General features: G+C 47.4%; 2 protein-coding genes and 4 pseudogenes across 2 annotated transcripts; 5 read left to right on the top strand and 1 right to left on the bottom strand.

Annotated features, from left to right (window-relative positions):
- Positions 1–88: 88 nt before the first annotated feature.
- On the top strand, positions 89–2401 carry LOC108160507. Its single transcript, XM_017294547.2, is given in 4 exon segments — positions 89–354; positions 1804–1956; positions 1959–1973; positions 2037–2401. Coding segments are annotated over 4 exon segments (483 nt in total). The 5' UTR covers positions 89–272; the 3' UTR covers positions 2270–2401.
- A 345-nt stretch (positions 2402–2746) lies between these two features.
- LOC117191444 lies at positions 2747–3380 on the top strand (annotated as a pseudogene).
- A 209-nt stretch (positions 3381–3589) lies between these two features.
- Positions 3590–4187, top strand: LOC117191445 (annotated as a pseudogene).
- Positions 4188–4195: 8 nt separating this feature from the next.
- LOC117190970 lies at positions 4196–5216 on the top strand. The gene is made up of 2 exons (XM_033395957.1): positions 4196–4326; positions 4874–5216. The coding sequence occupies exons 1-2, from the start codon at positions 4248–4250 to the stop codon at positions 5143–5145; spliced, it is 351 nt and encodes a 116-aa protein (XP_033251848.1). The 5' UTR covers positions 4196–4247; the 3' UTR covers positions 5146–5216.
- The window catches only part of LOC117190969, a 78089-nt pseudogene continuing 64668 nt past the window's right edge, over positions 5134–18554 (bottom strand).
- LOC117190080 lies at positions 8708–15363 on the top strand (annotated as a pseudogene).

Here is an 18554-nt window from a genome sequence, read left to right on the forward strand (position 1 = left end):
TAAATAGTGTATTTACAAACATTTACCATAGTATCTGTGTGTCTCTCTTTCTGATGAGCAGTTCTCTCTGCCCAGTTCTCAGCGTGAGTCTTTCGTTCGGAAGCTTTCAGTAAGCTTTAGCTCAACAAAACTATGAAGCACGGCCCGCTGCAAGCTCACTTGTCGGTTAAGCGCGAAAGCGTTCGTTCGGTTGCTAAAATAAAATCACAGATACGCTTTATTGTGCTATCCGGTTTAAACAAATCTTTTTCGGACAATAAAAACTGCTAATAATGGCTGCCAACAAATTGTGCTGCACTTTGGTGTTTGGTACTTTATTGTGCCTGGGACTGGTTGCTCTTATTCAGGCGCAGGGTGAGTCAAATATATTTAAGCCGGAATTGTATCATATTGAGAGATTAGCTTTGGAATACCGTCTCGGGTGCGGGATTCGTGCATTTCATTAACATTAATTAGCAATTGTATAAATATTTGTGTCTTTTGTTCTGTGCCAAGACATCTTTCGTTCTTAGATGGATTTCTGATGGGATTGCCCAACAAGTCTGTTCGTATTTGCATCAAACAAGCATCTGGATGTTGACAAATGTCCATAAATACTGCGGCTATCGAATACGTATGCGAGACTGGCGCATCTATCATTAGGAACGAGCCGGGACATTGACTGCGGTGGTTTCAATAACACGGCATTGCCATTGAAATCGCTTCCGATTTGTGTATCCCCCTTACATTAGACGGAAATTAATTCACTTGAAAAATGTCTTGTAGTAATATTGTACAATATTGTACAATTATTCCAGGGTGGGCTCATAGGATATGTATTCGATTAAATAATTAGTTGCATAAGTAGCTGATTATATCAGAGATAAAACAATTTAAACTGTGGACTCGTCATGAAAATTAATTGAATTTGGAAAATAATTGTTTAGCTCGGAATAACCTGAACAATCCCACCTTCGTGATGTGACAATTCCCTTCCGCTTAAATGACGTTTATTTGTGAGCAAACAATTCGCATTATCTTTGCCTGAGTGTGTGTTATCTCTAGTGCCTGGAAATTCCCAATTTTTCTATACTAGCCCCGAGTAAATCAAATCTCAGCAATAAGAAAAGTAAAATTATGCAAGCAATTTAAATTTCTGGAGGCTATTTTAAAATCTTGACCCGATTTCTACGACTTTCAAGACTACATATGTATGTATATTTTGCATAGTTCAGTGAACTCATAGAGTGATTACGTGGGTGAATAAAGATGATTGGTAGGGTGTTCTCACAGAGAATTTGGCGCATGCTGACAACCTCCTCCGCTTTTCAAATTGCCGCTGTTCATGGAAAAATAAATAATTAAATTACAAGAACAACAGTTATTGATAACACTGAAAATATTGACTCATCTTCGCCTACGGGGGGCTAGCATAGAGATGCCTCAGCTCAATGTTGACATTGAAAGTTGCAAAACTAGTTCGGCAGAGAGTCGGAGGCTGAAACTGGCGGAGCAGATACGATGGAGCTTTGTCTGAGGTTCATGGGCGTACGACCATCGGATTTGTTTTTTCACGTTCTTATAAGTCGTATTATAAATGCGTTTATATGTTTTCGAAATTTTATGAGGTTGAAATTCGAACGATCTTGGTTCGAAATCATTCTCAAGACTTGCACATTACGGAACGCCCTGAATAAAGCGATGACATGGGTGGGTAAAAATGTTAATTCGAGTTTTATTTTGTTTACTCTGTTTACGTGGTTCCCGTGGCTAATCGCGTGCCCGATCTCAAACTAATTCGCCTGCCCTCTGCCCCCAAAACAGATAAGCCGGTGACGGATGTGAGTCTCGGCTGCATTTGCGAGGCCATCAGCGGATGCAATCAGACACGATTCTGCGCCGGCGGCGTATGCGGCCTGTTTTGCATTACCTGGGCCTACTGGTCGGATGGAGGCAAGCTGACCTTGGGAAACGAGAGCTCCAGTCTGAAGATGGTAAGCCTGTTTGCCGCACTTCGCCATCGTTCTTCTTCTTAACTTGCTTAAACTCCTTTTCAGCCTATACCAACTGCGTGAACGATCCCTACTGCGCGGCCAACACCATCCAGAACTACATGACCAAGTTTGGGCAGGACTGCAACAAAGATGGGGGCATCGACTGTTACGACTACGCTGCTATTCACAAGTTGGGGGGCTATGGCTGCGGTGGGGAGCTGGCTTATCACTACCAAACCAGCCTACAGAGCTGCCTGAACTCGTTCCAGCAAATGGACGTTCGCTCTGGACCTTGAGCGCAAGAGTAGGGCACATACGCATCAAATAATTAACGATAACTAATATTTAAAATAATAATTTATGGCAATGCATTTGAATTGAAGCTAGATTGTGAAATTGAGATTGATATTAAAACTATAATGGTAAAGCAACACGGAATTTAGCTTTTACTGCGAGATATTTTTACAATCAAATCAGTTTTAAATTACCGTTGACAACGCTGGCGACATTCAGCGGAAATAAATGGAAGATTTTACATTCGCACGAATTCGTCGGCAGGTGTCTCTGTCACGACATGTAGTTACTTGTGGTTACTACATGCCCGTAGAGTAGCAGCTCTCCGGAAAGGTCTCATGGCCAAGAAATATATCCAATATCTTTCCATTTTTAGTCAGTGGTCGGTTCAGGGTATTTCTTTCTTTCACTCGCATCTTCTACCGATCATTCGATTGGTAGCAGGTAATTGGTAATTCCCGCATTATTTAGTTATAGCGATGGCTGTTGTTGGCAGAGATTCGTGTGGATGCGCCCTAGAAACCGGTACTGGTGGGGAGAGACCCGGGAGACTCGAGAGCTGGCTGTTGGAATTGCTGGCACCATTTGCGATTTAGGTGCGGAACTGTTTGAACCAAGTTGAAGAGCATTAAGAGCATTAGAATGAGTTTTGAGGTGGAATATATGCTATATATGTGAGGCCATCAGCGGCTGCAATGCCACAAGGATTTGCACCAGCCCGGAGAAGGGCACATGCGGCATTTTTCGCATCACCTGGGCCTACTGGGTGGACGCCGGCAAACTGACCATCGACGGGAGCATCCCGAATCGGAGCGGGCCTTCATCAACTGCGCCAGCGATCCGCATTGCGCCGCCAATCGTGTTCAGAACTACATGAAGAAATTCAATCAGGACTGCAATGACGATGGCGAGATGGATTGCCATAACTATGCGAGGATCCACAAGCTGGGGGCCTACGGCTGTCAGGCGGATTTGCCATACAATTACCAGAGCGTCTTCGATGAGTGCATCGAGAACTATGAAGATCAGGGTTTCGAGTGATCTTCCGGAACACAGAGTTTGTTATGCATCAAATAAATATCGCGGGGAATCTCCCCTACGGATCAGAGCAGACTAGATCACTTCCTATTCCCACACCCATTACAATGCCCCCATTGACTAGTATATATTGAACTCGTTCTCGGCTCGGCAGGCCAATATAAATCTATAGTCAGTGCTGCGAGCGTTCGGTGGCTGAATGGTCGAGCAACGCATTGAATCGGTAGTGAATATTCGGCTTACCATGTCCACATATGAATATACGCTGATAATTCTTTTGGCTCTGGGCTTGGTTCAGGCGGAGAGCCCTGAACGGTGCCTGCGGCATCTTCAGGATCACCTGGGATCAGTGGGTCGATTCGGGACGACTGACAGTGCCGGGTGACACAGCCGTAACGGACAGCGGTGAGTTAACCACAGCACATTCGCCATTGAGAGGGAGAGGATCTGATCATCCATAATTTACCGCTATAGCGTTTACCAACTGCGCCAACGATCCGCACTGTGGGGCGGCCACTCTCCAGAACTACATGGTGAAGTACGGACAGGACTGCAATGATGATCAGCGGGAGGACTGCTACGATTACGGCGCGATCCATTACATGGGTGTCCATCCAACTGCAAAGCAGACATGCCCTACAACTACGAGAACATCTTCAAGCGGTGCCTGAGACGGGCGCAGCGGGAACAGCAGCGACAGTCGTCCACATAATCCACGGCTGGGAAACCACTAATACCTAGTTTCTAGTTTCTAGTATTTAATATCTAATTTATGAGGAAGAGTCAGCGAAATTTGTGTCAGAAAATTGCATTGCAAATAGCCAGCCTCTCGATTAATAAACAACAGATCGGTTGATCAGCGTAGATCAGTTGTGCAGTAAACACGGCGACGGCAGGTCCGGTTCTCGTCTACAAATCCATCGGAGTTTAGTTTGAGATACTATGTTAGCCAGTCTCAAATTACTCACCAGTTTGTGGCTGCTGCTGTGGCTACGGCTGGACAGTGTTCCCGGCCATGCAGGTAAGTGTACTCATCGTTCCACTTGCCCCACTGTGCCGCTTTAGAAACAAGCCGGAACGTTGTACTACATTACGATCTTCGTCTGACCAGATACAGACAGAGGTGTAGACACGGAAACTAGAAAATAGTCGAATATATCCTGGCATTCTGCGAATATCGCGCGTAAAAACAATTATTTGTGGCACACTTCGAGTATGTATGGGAGAGTGCAATACAATAATGGTAATCCATTGTAAACTAAAACCGGATCAGTTCATTAGAATAGTATATATACCAAGTATGCACAGACTTACATCCGCCAATTTCCATCGCTGCCTTTGGCTTTCGATCTCTCGCATTCAGTGGAAAACAAAACCGTCACGGAAGACTGCCTGGAATGTCTCTGCGAGACGATGAGCGGCTGCAATACCACAGAGATCTGTGTGAACAGGGCATGTGGCATCTTTCGGATAACCGAGGGTTATTGGGTGGAGGGGGGACAACTAACGCTGTAAGTACTCTAGCTTTCCCCCAAGCTGACGACTAATGTGTCTTCATCCTCTTTTAGCCTTCACCAATTGTGTCAATCAGCCCCTCTGTGCGGCGAATACGATCCAGAGCTATATGTACAAGCACGGGCAGGACTGCAATGGCGATGATCACATCGATTGCCTGGACTTTGGAGCTTTGCACAACCTGGGAAATCTGAAGTGCCGCGGCGAGCTACCCTACATATTCGCCAAGGTATTCAACAGCTGTCTAAAGTACAAGGAGAGACAGGCCCAGAACGCGGACCAGACCCCGAACCAAGTGAAAATCAAGGACCAGTCCTCAACATAATTGATTCTTTATTGGGTTGAATCGTTTTACTGCTTTTTAAACAATCTTTTAATACATATACATACATACATCGAAACATTGCTTATCTTTGACGCTTGAACAGTTTCCAATATTGGTATGGTATGGAGATATAGTAGATATTGGTATAGGTATACAATACACATAGTACATACAAACATACGAGTAGTATGTATATATAGAGGGTATATGAAAACTACTGTAATATGCTTCCCATTTAGAATTTGTTAGTCAACAAGTTATGTAAATATCTGTACGAGTATATATGTATAGTACATGTACATATATCCGGATCATTGCAGCTCACTTTTGCTATAGATTGGCTCTAACATTCGTAAGTTTTTCTAAGATGGTCATTGTTTATAGTTCTATAGTTTGAATTGGGGACTATTATAATTGGGGGGAGTTCTTCATTAGTAGTAAAAACTATTATTTGGAAATTGGAAAGTTAAAGGTTTTCTCTCTCTCTCTTTCTCTCTTCTTTAAGATATAATTGATGATTATCTGCATCTTCCACCCCTATCAGAATCTGTTCTAGTCGATATTTGTTCAACAACCTTTAAGTTGATGTTGAGATAAATGGGCTGAGGCAATGTTTAACGAAAGGCAGCGATGACTTAGTTTGTTGGGCAGCTCTCCATCTTACGCTCTTATCATATCTCTAGACGACGAAGAGCCATGAAAGTTCTCAGTGAGCCCATAAATAATATGCTACTTACAAGAAAATTTACTTGGACGATTCGGCAAAGAACTAAACATAGATCAAGGCTAAGGAACATAATGATAGCTAAGTCTTTGCAAAGATCCAGATGCCAGAACTGTGTAGAAGAAGTAACACCATATCTTAGGCAGTATGTGTATGCAAGGACGCTTATTGTTCCTTCTATAGTTTTTGGTTAAATCTTCCCCAAATTTGTTTTTTTAGATCTGTTGAGAGTCACAAAGTCGATAGGAAAAGATCTCTTTTCTGGGTTCTCTTCAAAGATCTTTTGGATAATTGGAACTCATTAGAGAGGTGTTCTGGTATGGATATTCACAATACAGTATTTCTTGGCTCTCTTCTCTTGGTTTGAAACGATCCGTGGCTATTATCCTTAAAATACAATCAAGCTCGATATATACGGATTGCGGATGGGTGTGTGTGGGTATGTCCGGTCTGATCTGATTTGATATACATACTACTATAATTCATTCAATCGGTGATGGTCTTAAATCTAGAATTGCAACTGAAAATATGCGTTTGGTTTGCCAAAATTGGGTTTACTTCTTGATGTCATTGGCCAATAGCAGCTCCTTGGCCTCCTTCTTGCCGCGCTTCTTCTCCTCCTTGGCGTGCAGCTTGCCCACCCGCTCCTCCTCCTTGGCCAGCCGCTTCTCCTCCTGCAAAAAGCACAATTCTTATGAGAACTTCAGTTGAGATTGGATGGTGCGTGTGGGGTCGGGTGAGGTTTGTTGGCTATAACTTTGTTTGAATGCACTGGAAAGCATAAAGAAGAAATCGGAATTATGAGCAGCCTCCTCTCCCCCTTTTGGAATTTATGCACAAAAGACGATGAAATCCCCTACCCTTTCCTGCATTTCCACTCTCCACCCACGCGATTAATTAATTACAAACAATGCAATGTAAAAACTGCCAAAGCGGGATCAGGGGTCGAATGAGGATAACAATGAATCTCCGGAACAATGCAGGGTAGACTGGTAAAGGATGGGGACATACCACACTCACCTTCCGGGCCTCCTTCTCTGCCCTTAGCTTGAGCTTCTCCTCCTTCTTCTTGCACTCCACAGACTCGTTCTTTTTATTGTCAGCCCGTTCTCCTACAACCAATTGGAAAAGGATTAATCTCCGGATCTCCGCCGGAATCTCTACGGCTGGGGTTGGGAAATTGAAAACCTACTCTGATTGCTGCCGGCGAAGAAGAGCGGAAAGCTGCGATTGGAAGAGCTGGAAGAAACTGGCTTGGGATTACTGGATGCGGATGTCCCCGAGCCTGTTCCAGAGCCAGAGACCGTGCCTTCCCCTGAAGATGTCCCAGTCTTGGATGTGCTGCCTGATCCCTGAATCGATGTCTTAGATGAGCCAGCAGAACCAGCACCCTTGCACCCGCCTGCTGCCGGGGCTTTTCTATCTTCTTTCCCTTGGGCATCACATAGGCGCTCTTTGGCAGCGCGTTCTTCGGGGTCACAGGGCATATCTTGGCGCCACCCGCCTTCAGCGGTGGCGGGGCCAGGGTGGTGCAACTCAGCTGGATGTTCATGGGGCTGGGACGACGTGGAGGAGGCGGTGCAGTGGGGGCAGCTCGTGAGTACTGGACTTTGTGTATGAGGCATACCTGAAAGGAAGCGGTGAATTCGTGTGAGATGAGAGACAATGACCCACCGAGTGAAGGATGAGGACTCACCGAAACCTGGGATTGCTGACGTGTACCGGCGAGGGGTGTGGCACCTTGGCCGGGCTGCGGAGCTCCTTGAGGGCGGCAGGCGGTTCTGGATGTCCAGCAGACGATTCTTAACGTGCCTCCGACTCGGATAGGTGTGCATGGGCGTCATGGTGCCGCTACCATTGCTGCTACCGCTACCCCCACTACTGCCACTGCCACTCGAAGAAGATGCGGATGTGGATGTGATGCAGTTGCTCAGCGTGTGGAGGGGCTTGCGGGGCACAGCTCCGGAGCAGCCGCTGGGACAGCCACCATGGTGGGAGTGACTTCCATTATCGCGCGGGGAGAGGGAACTGCACGAAGAGCCAGAGGGCGTGGGGGATGTGGACGCGTGATGGGGATCTCTGGGGTGATGATGATGCGGGTGATGGTGGGTGGCGGGCGAAGGCGGGGCCAGGTGATGGGAGCTGGAGGCCGCTGCCGAGGCTGGGGAGCAGGGGCCGCTGCTCGATATGGAAGACGTCTTGGAGTAGTGCGAGTATCCGGAGAGAGACGACCCCGCCGATCCTGTTGAGCTCATCGAGTAGAGGCTGTCGGACTGAGACACTACACGGCCGCGCGTCCCACGCACCGCCTGATGATGTCGCCCCACCGTCGCCGCCTTGTGCAGCGTGGGCTGGTGGCGGAACGTGTGGTGTCCACTGTGTGCGTCGTTCATGGAATAGGAGCTGGCGGAGGCCACCACCCCGCCAGCGGCCACGCCAGCCGAGGACCAGCTCTTGGCGCCCATCGAGTAGCTGCTGGCCGACTCCTGGATGCGCCAGGTGCCCGACGAGGGGGTCAGTCGGTTACCCGAGCCCTGAAGATCACACAGCGCAGGGGCAACAGTCGTTGCGCCACCGCGCTCTGTATAGTCTTCACGAAGCAGCGGCGGCAGACGACGCGGTGGCCGCACGGCGAGGTCTGCATGGTGGCCCTGGCATTGATGCAGATCACGCACTCGTCCTCCTGGGAGATAGGCGGATCCGGTTCGCTCTCCTCCTCAAGCTTGCTCAGCAATTTGTTCTGCAAAAACGAGAGGGAAATTGCTTGAGTGAATTGATTTCCTATAAGTATGCAAGGGAACTCTTTGGTTCGGGTCTAATTTGGGGAGAGCGTTCAGAATGGCCAAATCCCAAGATCTTCAATCCGCTTGTAAGGTGCGGGAGAGCACTCTTCATCTTTGCCACTAATATACCCCATCCAGCTCTTCATTTAAGGGGTATAATTAATTGACCCAACACCCAAGACATTTATTGGTCTTGGCTCTCGGTGTGACGACAACTCATTTGACAGCTGCTTAGCTGTAAAAGATGGCAGCCAAGCGGCAACTAACTATTGAAGGCCGCATCCGGAAGCCGTCTGACATGCCCATAAAGATCACCACCGGCAGAAATTTCAGCCCATCGACCCATAAAAATGAAATTTTTCGAAATCGATGGAAATCGATTGCAATCTTCGCGTTGGCTAACTGTAGGTCTGTTTTGTTTGGCGAATGAATCTTTATGCAAATCGATTATCAACTCGATTCGCTTTGTCTCTCTCGCCGCAGACGCCTTCTGAGGTCAGCTTGGGTGTTCGACCTGAGGCCGAACATATATTTTATTGATCATATATTTAATCTCTCAAGAATTGCCCAATGTTGCCCATCCCTCCGTCATTAATTTTGTGATTCAGCAGCTTTTTAAGGCGCTGATTGAATGGACTACTTTATAACATCTTAAGTATCGAGATATTAATATCCTTTTGGCTATTTTTATACCCGATACTCAAAATGAGTATTGGGGTATATTAGATTTGTGGTAAAAGTGGATGTGTGTAACGTCCAGAAGGAATTGTTTCCGACCCCATAAAGTATATATATTCTTGATCAGCATCAATAGCCGAGTCGATTGAGCCATGTCTGTCTGTCCGTCTGTCCGTCCGTCCGTCTGTCCGTCTGTCCGTCCCCTTCAGCGCCTTGTGCTCAAAGACTATATGAGCTAGAGCAACAATGTTTTGGTTCCAGACTTCTGTGATATGTCACTACTACAAGAATATTTCAAAACTTTGCCCCGCCCACTTCCGCTCCCACAAAGAGCGAAAATCTGTGGCATCCACAATTTCGACGATACGAGAAAACTAAAAACGCAGAATCGTAGAAGATGACTTTATCTTCTAGAGTGCAAAATCTGAACCAGATAATATACTTATTATAGCCAGAATCAAGAAAACAATTTCATTCTTTCTCGCTCTGTCTCTCTCTAACACACAGGTTTCATGGTCGGTTTTGCCAATTGCAAAATATGAGTTCAAGGATCTCAGAACCCATAAAAGCTAGAGCAACCAAATTTGGTATCCACACTCCTGTGATATCGGACCTTGACCGTTTGGTGTCCAAATTTCGCCACACCCCCTTCCGCCCACGCCAAGGACGAAAATCTGGGGCATCCACAAATCTCAGAGACTATTAACGCTAGAGTAACCAAATTTGGTATCCGCACTCCTGTTAGATCTCACTATAAAACGTATATCTCAAAATTTCGCCCCACCCCCTTCCGCCCACACAAAAGACGAAAATCTGTTGCTTCCACAATATTGCAGATTCGAGAAAACTAAAAACGCAGAATCATAGATAACGACCATATCTATCCGATTGCTGAATATGGATCATATCAGATAATTTTTATAGCCAAAAGGAACAAATCAATTTGCACTGGCTACGCAGCGCCCGACGTCACGCTCAGACTGATTTTCTGTCTCTCTCGCACGCACTAAACTAAAACTATCTTGAAAATTCGATTGGAAAATTCTCTATTAGATGCGTACATTAAATTTATCTAAAGCACTCATACAATTTTTTGACAATTTCGGCTGAGTCCCCACTGTGCCGCGCCAAAGACATCAGCGACCACGCTGCCCTACGGTTTCGGCACGCAGATACTGACATGCTTTCACACCGACTCGACGCTGACCGAGGCATTGACGAAGCCGAGTAGCATTTCGGAGGCGAAGGTAGCGTAAAAGAGAATTGAAGTACTAGCCCCGCGCGCCCGTACCATGAAGCGTCAAACGGAAATTGAAAAAGCATTTGTTCCTCATGCAACATCTTGGTATTGTTTAGTCTTTGGTAGAACCCAAACACCTCGCATGTGGGGCCCAATAATGTGGCGGTTCCGCTTGGCTGAAGTGGGCGGCGATGGTCAGCCCTTGCACTTGATGGCTTCTCAATGTCGTAGCGGCGCTGCATAAATCGTGCGAGTTGTTTGACTGCGAAGGTCTTTGCCAACTTATTGGCTCATTGTGGAAATGCATATACATACATGTACATGTATGTAAGAGCTTTAATTGCTGGTTAGCTCTCCGCCGATTATGAAAGCAATGGCAAATCAATCAACTGTTAGATTTCCAATCAACCGCAGATGTACCAAGAATCTTTACGCAAGGTTTTACTTCTTCCCATCTAAATTCACGGTTCAGGGCACACAACATCGATATCTAAAGTCGAGACAATGACGAAATAGCCGCGAAATTGCACGCCCGCAACAAGATGAGACTCAATTAGAATAACGGATACCCTTCTCCTTCTCCACCCAAAGAGCATAAGCAGATAGATCCTCTCAGATTTAAATGTACTGCGCCAAAAGATGGTTTCTTGCCAAAGTGACCAACTGTCTAAAGAAGTCACTAATCCTGTTTTTAAACAAAAGAAGGGTACCCTTCGTCTGATTAATGTAGATCTCAGCGCCACACTAATTGACCCGCACAGACAAGAGATACACAAGACGTGGCTCCGATCCACTGAGGATGGGTCAGAACCGCTTAAGCCTGATGTCGGATCGAAAGGCAATAAGTGTATTGAAACGGAAAGTCGACATCATCTGGTCAAGGTGAGCGGGCTGTCGGCTGAACTTTGCCAGGTGATGCTTGATGCTTGATGCCTGATGTGACCACCCCCAGGTGATCTCATTGGGCTCATTGCGTATGCCCCTCAGGGCGTGGGTGTGGGCGCTGGGCGCGCGACAATCAGGAAATTATAAACTTTTTACGAACTCAGACAGTGCCCTGGCCTGCATGCCTGATTAACTCATTTAAATACGGAACATTCAGGCCCACAGCCGAGCTGAGTTTGTTGCCTCAGTCTTTTGCTTAGGGCCGTGCGAATTCTGTTTCTCCGAGGAGCAGCACAGCGGCAGCAGAAGTTGCGACAGAGGTCCGAATAGCGGCAGAGCTTTTCTAGGGGGACGGGACCAGGCGAGTCTACCTGGCCGAATCGGGCCGCTCGTCGTGCTCAGTCCGTCTTCGCCGCTCGGCCAGAACAGAGCTTCGTTGTAGTCGTAGTCGTCATAGCCGTTGTCGCTGTTATTGCTTTCGTTATCGATTCTCGATCTCGAAAGCGTTTTGGCGCGTCTCTATCGCGATTGTAACCCATTCAAAAACGGCCAAAAACTCAAATGCGGAAGTCACACTTAATGTTTATTCTAAAGCCTCAAAAGTGAATTAAAATTGAAATCGAATCTGAAGGAAAAGGGTTCATTGAACGGTAGACGTATATTTGCAGTACTTATTATGGTGCTGCCAGCCACCTTGACATTGTGCAATGTGCTCACATTTTTGCTGGGTAAGTTAACGCCTCCTTCTCTCGCTACGCCTCGCCTTGCCACGCCGCGCCCTATGGCACTCAAATATGGAAATAGGAGCCCGCTGTTGTGCGGCTTCTAATATTAGCATTGATTCTGCTGCCACAATGTCAGCTGGGAAATCGTGTGGTATCTGCCAGATGGGGGAGCAGGGGACAAGGTACGAACAACACATCTCTGTGCATAAGTTCAAGGTGGAACGGCTTGTAAATCAGAGGAGCGGAGGCGGGGTAGTGGACATGTTTAAACAAGTTGATGTCTTTGTTGATACGCGCACTCTCAAACGATTCAATTGTTGGCTCTCGCCAATGTTTGACTTGCATTGAGGCAGTTCGGGGCGGAGCCCCCATTCAGCCATGAAAGAAGGTCGCAGAAGGGGAGGGAGTAGGCCATGGATGACACTGTCCGATGTACTTACTAACTGTAGGCAGAGGAGCTTAAGTTCTGGCCCTCTCTTTAGCGGAACGAGAGAGGGAGTAACACAAAGCCGAACCGATCTAAGGCGAAGGGAAAACGAATGGAAGCTTGAAACCTCCGAGCGTGTTGTGATCGAATGCGGATATTTGCATACACTTTATTCTTCCTGAATATCATCGTTACTCTGTAATTTGGTTCATCATATTTAAAAGTGGAAGACATTTCACAACTTTTCAATGCCACCATTTGGAGGAATCATATCTAGAACCATAAAGCCGGTTCAAAAACTCACTAAAGTTCTGAGTACCAGCCAACACAAAAATCACAATCACAATCGTATATAGCCGCTAATTAACTGCTGGCCAAACGTATATTTACATTAAAGTCGGCAGCGTGATAATTAAAAAAGAAATAAAAATTAAAAAACGACATGGAAACAAAGCAAAAAAACAAAACAAAACAGAGAAAATGAAAAAAAAAAACAAATGGTTAAAACAATGCTCGTTTCCCCATAAATAAAACGCGACAAAAAGCTCTTCCGCAGCCCCCTTTTCGCAGCCCCCAAAATAGCAAAACAAACAGTGCGAAAACGAAGAAGCAGCTGCAGTAGCAGCAGCAGCGTCATTGACATCACATCGCCATCAGTTGACCCAGTGGCAGTAGACGCCTCCACCTGCAGCCAATCGAACGCCTTGCGGCAGCGTGAATATCGATATGGAAATTCAAACTTGTTTTTGCTTCTTTTACCTCTACTCTTGTTGATTTTGTCGACTGCGTAACACGCGGCGTATGCGTCACGTGCTGCCCGCGTTGTTGTTGCCGCTGCTTCTTGTACTTTTATGGTTGTTATTGTTGCTATCCGTACAACCGAATACTTTTCCACGCCACTCGACTCCACTCTGCAGCACACCCCATCGCACTCGACGCCGTTTCATTCAAGTTCAGGGCCAAGTAGGTTTTCGTTTGGGCCAGTTTCGTTTTCTTTGTATTTTGTTATTTCTGCTGGTTATTGTTACGGCTACCTGGCGTTGGCATTTCGGCCAGTTAATGAAGCAATGAATCTTTCTGTCCTTTAGCCGGTTCGCCCATTTTCTACAGCGCTGCCCCGCGTGGTTTGTGCTGCATACCGGGTAAGCCTTAGCAGCTCATGCTTAATTGATAGGAGAACCTAGAGGATAATGCCATTTCAGACAGAACCGCCACACAGCCCAATTTCAATTACCCGCTAGCTATCTACCTGCACGGATTCTCAGAGTCGGCCACCGGAGAGCGACAGAGCAGCCAGGAGCTGAAGGATGGTAAGCGATATGGCGGAGAGAAGGGGTTCCTCTACGGTCAATTTGCATATCCATATGCTGCTCTCTTGCAGCCTTCCTAAGGCGGGGCAACCATAATGTCATTCTCATCGACTGGAGCGCGATGACAGCGGTGCCGTGGTACTCGAATTCCGTGGAGAACCTGCCTATCACGGCTCGCTACATTGCGCGATTCCTGGCGTGGGGCGTGGCTATTCTGCGAAACACATCCACCTGATTGGCTTCATCCACCTGATTCCGGCGCCGAGGTGGCCGGATTCGCGGGCAAGCAGCTGCAGGAATGGGGCATCAAGCTGCCCAGAATAACGGCACTCGATCCGGCCCTGCCCCTGTTCGAGGGCAACAGCTCCAACCGTCGTCTCAGTCCGACCGATGCCAGATTCGTGGATGTCATACACAGGGATGGCGGGATCCTGGGCAATCCCACGGCCATGGGTCATGCGGACTTTTATCCTAATGGAGGAAGGCCCCTACAGCCTGGATGTGCTCGCCAGGAGATTGCCAATAATCTCTGGCTGGGCATATTAAGTGAGTGAGAGAGTGTTTTGGAACAACGTGGCCGAATATGCAATCCATTTTGTCCTCTTCACAGTTGGCTGCAGTCACCAGCGCGCCTGGGAGTACTTTGTGGAGAGCATAGCCCAGCCGCGGGGCTTTCCGGCCAAGCGATGTGAGCCCTCGGTGACATTTGGCGTCTGCCGGGACGGAGGAAACGGCCTGGCCTTCATGGGCATGGCCGCAGATCCCAGGCAAGGGAGCTACCGAATTTCCAACTCTACTCTCAAGCTAACCCAGCATTATTCTTTTCACAGGCTGCGGGGGAAATTCTATCTGGAAACGAACGGTGCCAAGCCATTTGGGAGGAATAGTCGGAGCCAGGCAATTGTCTCGCTGGCGCCTCAGCTGCCCATCGCCTCCGCATTGCCCCCAATTGCCAGCAGGCCAACAGTCCAGAGCCAGAGCCTGAGCCCATCCGTCAATCAGTATGGACCAGCAGGACAAGACCCATTGCAGGAGGGGGATGAGAACAACAGCATTGACAGCTCCTCTCTGACGTGACGAAATGTAAAAAGTGGCCGAAGAGACGGCGAGGATTCGGTGGGACGGACAGCTACCATTCTCTCGGTAGAGATTTGTGGGATGCTGCGTGATTGTGTTCCAAGTTTTTGCACTTGTACGAGCAAATGCGAGTAGCATTTGTAGTTGGCCCGTAAGCAGGCAACGTTTTCTTGTGATCTTTCTCTTAAGTATTGCTAGCACGTAGTCAGGACATTTGTTAACAGCTTAAACATATCCTTTATATATAAAGAGTTGAATGGGGAACGCTTTGTGCGAATGGAAATTGGCCAGAAGGAGCTTGTGGGGCAGTATTCACTCATAAAATTTTTGTGGGAATGGACTTATGCTGTTGGATTGATTTCACATTTAAAAAGAGATTTGTGGCACACTGTTTGAGATGCCAAGCTTTTTTGGCACCTATGGGTTTCAAAAATGAAAAGAGATTTTGGGTTAAACTTTATAATTCGTATCTAATCTTGGTGGCTTAGCGGAAGCCGATTGCTTGCTATTGCCAGATAAAATTTATGCGAGATCGATATGCAACCAATGCGCAGAGGGGTTAGCATAGAACTAAACTATAGACGACGGCGTTAGATCAAAGTGATTGCCGAAGTGGCGGCAGCAGATCAAAGTAGTTGCCGAAGTGGCGGCGGCAGAGAGCCCCTTTAGCGGGAGAGCGCAGCAGCTCTGCAGAACGTCAACGTTTTACAACATAGGCGGATCTCTCTGCTCATACAATAATAATGTTAAAGTTACGGTTATTCTTCAGCGGCTGGCCCGAACATACTCCCCCCGTTGGGAGCTAGTCTCTCAACAGATTCCTTAAGGGGCAGCAAACATAGCCGAGTGACGGCCCTCCTGATGTTTCCTGAGGATGTCTTCAGGTCAGCGACGCGACACACTCCGTCCTTGCCCAAAACGACATCGACCACTCTAGCCAGTGGCCAACGCATTGGAGGAAGATTTTCGTCCTTCACCAGAACGAGGTCGTTCTTGCAGATGTTTTGCGCGGGGGTACGCCACTTCGCGCGCTCTTGCAAAAGAGTGAGATACTCTTCGCGCCAACGGCTCCAAAATATTTGCTGTAGTTGGGTGACCCGCTGCCAGCCATCCAGACGATTGTAGTTCAGCTTCGTTAGGTCAGGCTCGAGGATTTGCTCATGGGGGCCGCCTAAAAGCAGTTGAGCAGGAGTCAAAACGTCTAAATCATCAGGATTTTCTGAAAGCGAGAGCAAAGGGCGAGAGTTAACAATTGCAGTGATCTGACAGATCAGAGTGCGCAGCTCGTCGAAGCTAAGCACAGATGGTCCAACTGAGCGGTACAGGTGATATTTTGCGGTCTTCACGGCCGCTTCCCACAACCCGCCAAAATGCGGAGAGCGAGGTGGGATGAAACGCCAGTCGATCGAGTCAGCCAAGCAGGATTCGTGGACCTCCTTCATATGCGGTTCGCTCAGACAAAGCTTCTTTAGCTCCAGAAGCTCGTTCTTGGCCCCAACGAAGTTTGTCGCATTGTCCGACCAAATTTGACTTGGCCTTCCTCGAGTGGAAGTAAAACGCTTTAGTGCGACTAGAAACGATGCGGTGGTCAAATCCTTTACGAGCTCCATGTGTATAGCCTTAGAAGTGAAACAGATGAATACGCTAATGTAGCACTTGATCGGAGGCCTCGTGCGGATTTCTGATCGGTAGAAAAAAGGTCCACAGTAATCTACTCCAGTGACTTCAAAAGCTCGAGATCCTTCCAAACGTTCCTTAGGTAGGTCTCCCATGATGTGTTCGACCATGCGCGGCCTAGTCCTGAAGCATCTCACACATCTGCTGACGACCCTTGACACTGCCTTAACACCTCCAATGGGCCAATATTCCAGCCGAATTTTGGATAGCAAGGCGCGAGGTCCGGCATGGAGGTTTCTTTCATGATAATATCTTATCAGCGCAAAGGTAATGGAATGTCCCTTTGGCAGAATGAGCGGGTGCTGAGCGTCAAATCCTAGCGATGAGTTGCCAAGACGACCTCCAACTCTAAGTAGTCCAGAATGATCGATGAACGGGTTGAGCGAACTAATAGAACTGGATTTCATGACTTGACCATTGCGCCGAATCTCCTTTATGTCCATCCACAGATTTGCCAGCTGAATGTGTCGAATTAGAAGATGCGTTCCTTGCCGAATATCAGAAACGGTGAGTCCTGGATGCCTAAGACGATGTATAAATTTATGCATGTAGGCGAATGTGCGCTGCATGCGAAAGAATGAATTCGCAAATTTGCAGCCGGACGTGAGATCGGCATGTGGAGACGTGATTAGCAATCCTCTCTTGCGAAGCTCCAAAGTTGCTATGTTGTTAGATGGAGATACAGGCCACTTATCCTTGGAGCCTAGCAAAAAGGATGGGCCGTGAAACCATAGCTCTGACTGGATAAGATGGTTGGGAAGCGAGCCTCTCGAGAGAATATCAGCAGGATTTAAAGATGTGGGAACATAGCGCCATTCCATGGCTGCCTGCAACTCCTGAATTGATGCCACTCGATTTGCCACGAAAACTTGAAATTTAGCTGGCTCGTCCCTAATCCAAGATAATGCTGTTGACGAATCCGACCAGCAATAGAACCGACCTGTAAAGATTCCCATGTCCTTTACATTCTGCATGATTTTCGCAAGCAAATGGGCTCCACTTAATTCCAGCTTAGGAATCGATATAGTCTTTAGCGGCGCCACTCGCGACTTTAAGCACAAAACGTGCCTCGAAGACTGGGCTTCCCTGGACACGACATACACGCAAGCGCCATAAGCTTCTAAGCTGGCATCACAGAATCCGTGAACTTCTGTAGCCCCACTAGAACGAAGAACCAAGCGAGGAAATGAGATCCGAGAAATGCTTGCCAAACTATTTCTCAAGTCCATCCAAGTTGAATGCAACGCTGAGGGTAGGCTTTCATCCCAATCCAAATTTTCTCTCCAAAGCTGCTGAAGGAAGATTTTGCACCTGACAATGACTGGATTTATCAATCCAAGAGGGTCGTAGAACCGCGCAATCGTAGATAAAACCGACCGCTTTGATGGCTTTGAGTTTGTGTCCAGTGCGGACAAGGCAAAAAACAGCTGATCCGAAGCAGGGTCCCACGCTAAGCCGAGAGTTTTGGCAATGTCGCTTCCATCATTAAACTTTAGGAACTTCTCTATGTCATCTTCAGGGGTTCCCTCAAGTACTTCCTGGTGACTGGAGCACCATTTCCTAAGTCTAAAATTACCACGGGACAGTAAAGCTGATGTTTGGTGCATCTTGTCCATGACCTGTGCGACCGAATTACCGCCCGAAATAAGGTCATCCACGTAAAACTCCTGCCGCAGACCAGCTGAGCCAAGAGGGTAGGACTCACCCACGTCGATGGCCAGCTGGTGCATTGCGCGGACCGCTAAAAATGATGCAGCCCTCGTCCCGTATGTGACGGTGTCTAATGTGTAGACTTGAACCTCGGACTCGATGGAATCTCGCCATAGGATGCACTGAAACAAATTGTCGGGTGGAGACACTCGTACGTAGCGGTACATTTTACA

The sequence above is a fragment of the Drosophila miranda genome (genome assembly GCF_003369915.1).
Source record: "Drosophila miranda strain MSH22 chromosome Y unlocalized genomic scaffold, D.miranda_PacBio2.1 Contig_Y1_pilon, whole genome shotgun sequence".
Classification (NCBI taxonomy): Eukaryota; Metazoa; Arthropoda; class Insecta; order Diptera; family Drosophilidae; genus Drosophila; species Drosophila miranda.

Excerpts from the sequence above, each read along its gene's own strand:
- LOC117190970 (XM_033395957.1), top strand. The coding sequence starts at position 4,248 with ATGTTAGCCAGTCTCAAATTACTCACCAGTTTGTGGCTGCTGCTGTGG. Across the intron at positions 4,327-4,873 it reads CAGTGTTCCCGGCCATGCAG|CCTTCACCAATTGTGTCAAT; the intron begins GTAAGTGTACTC and ends ATCCTCTTTTAG.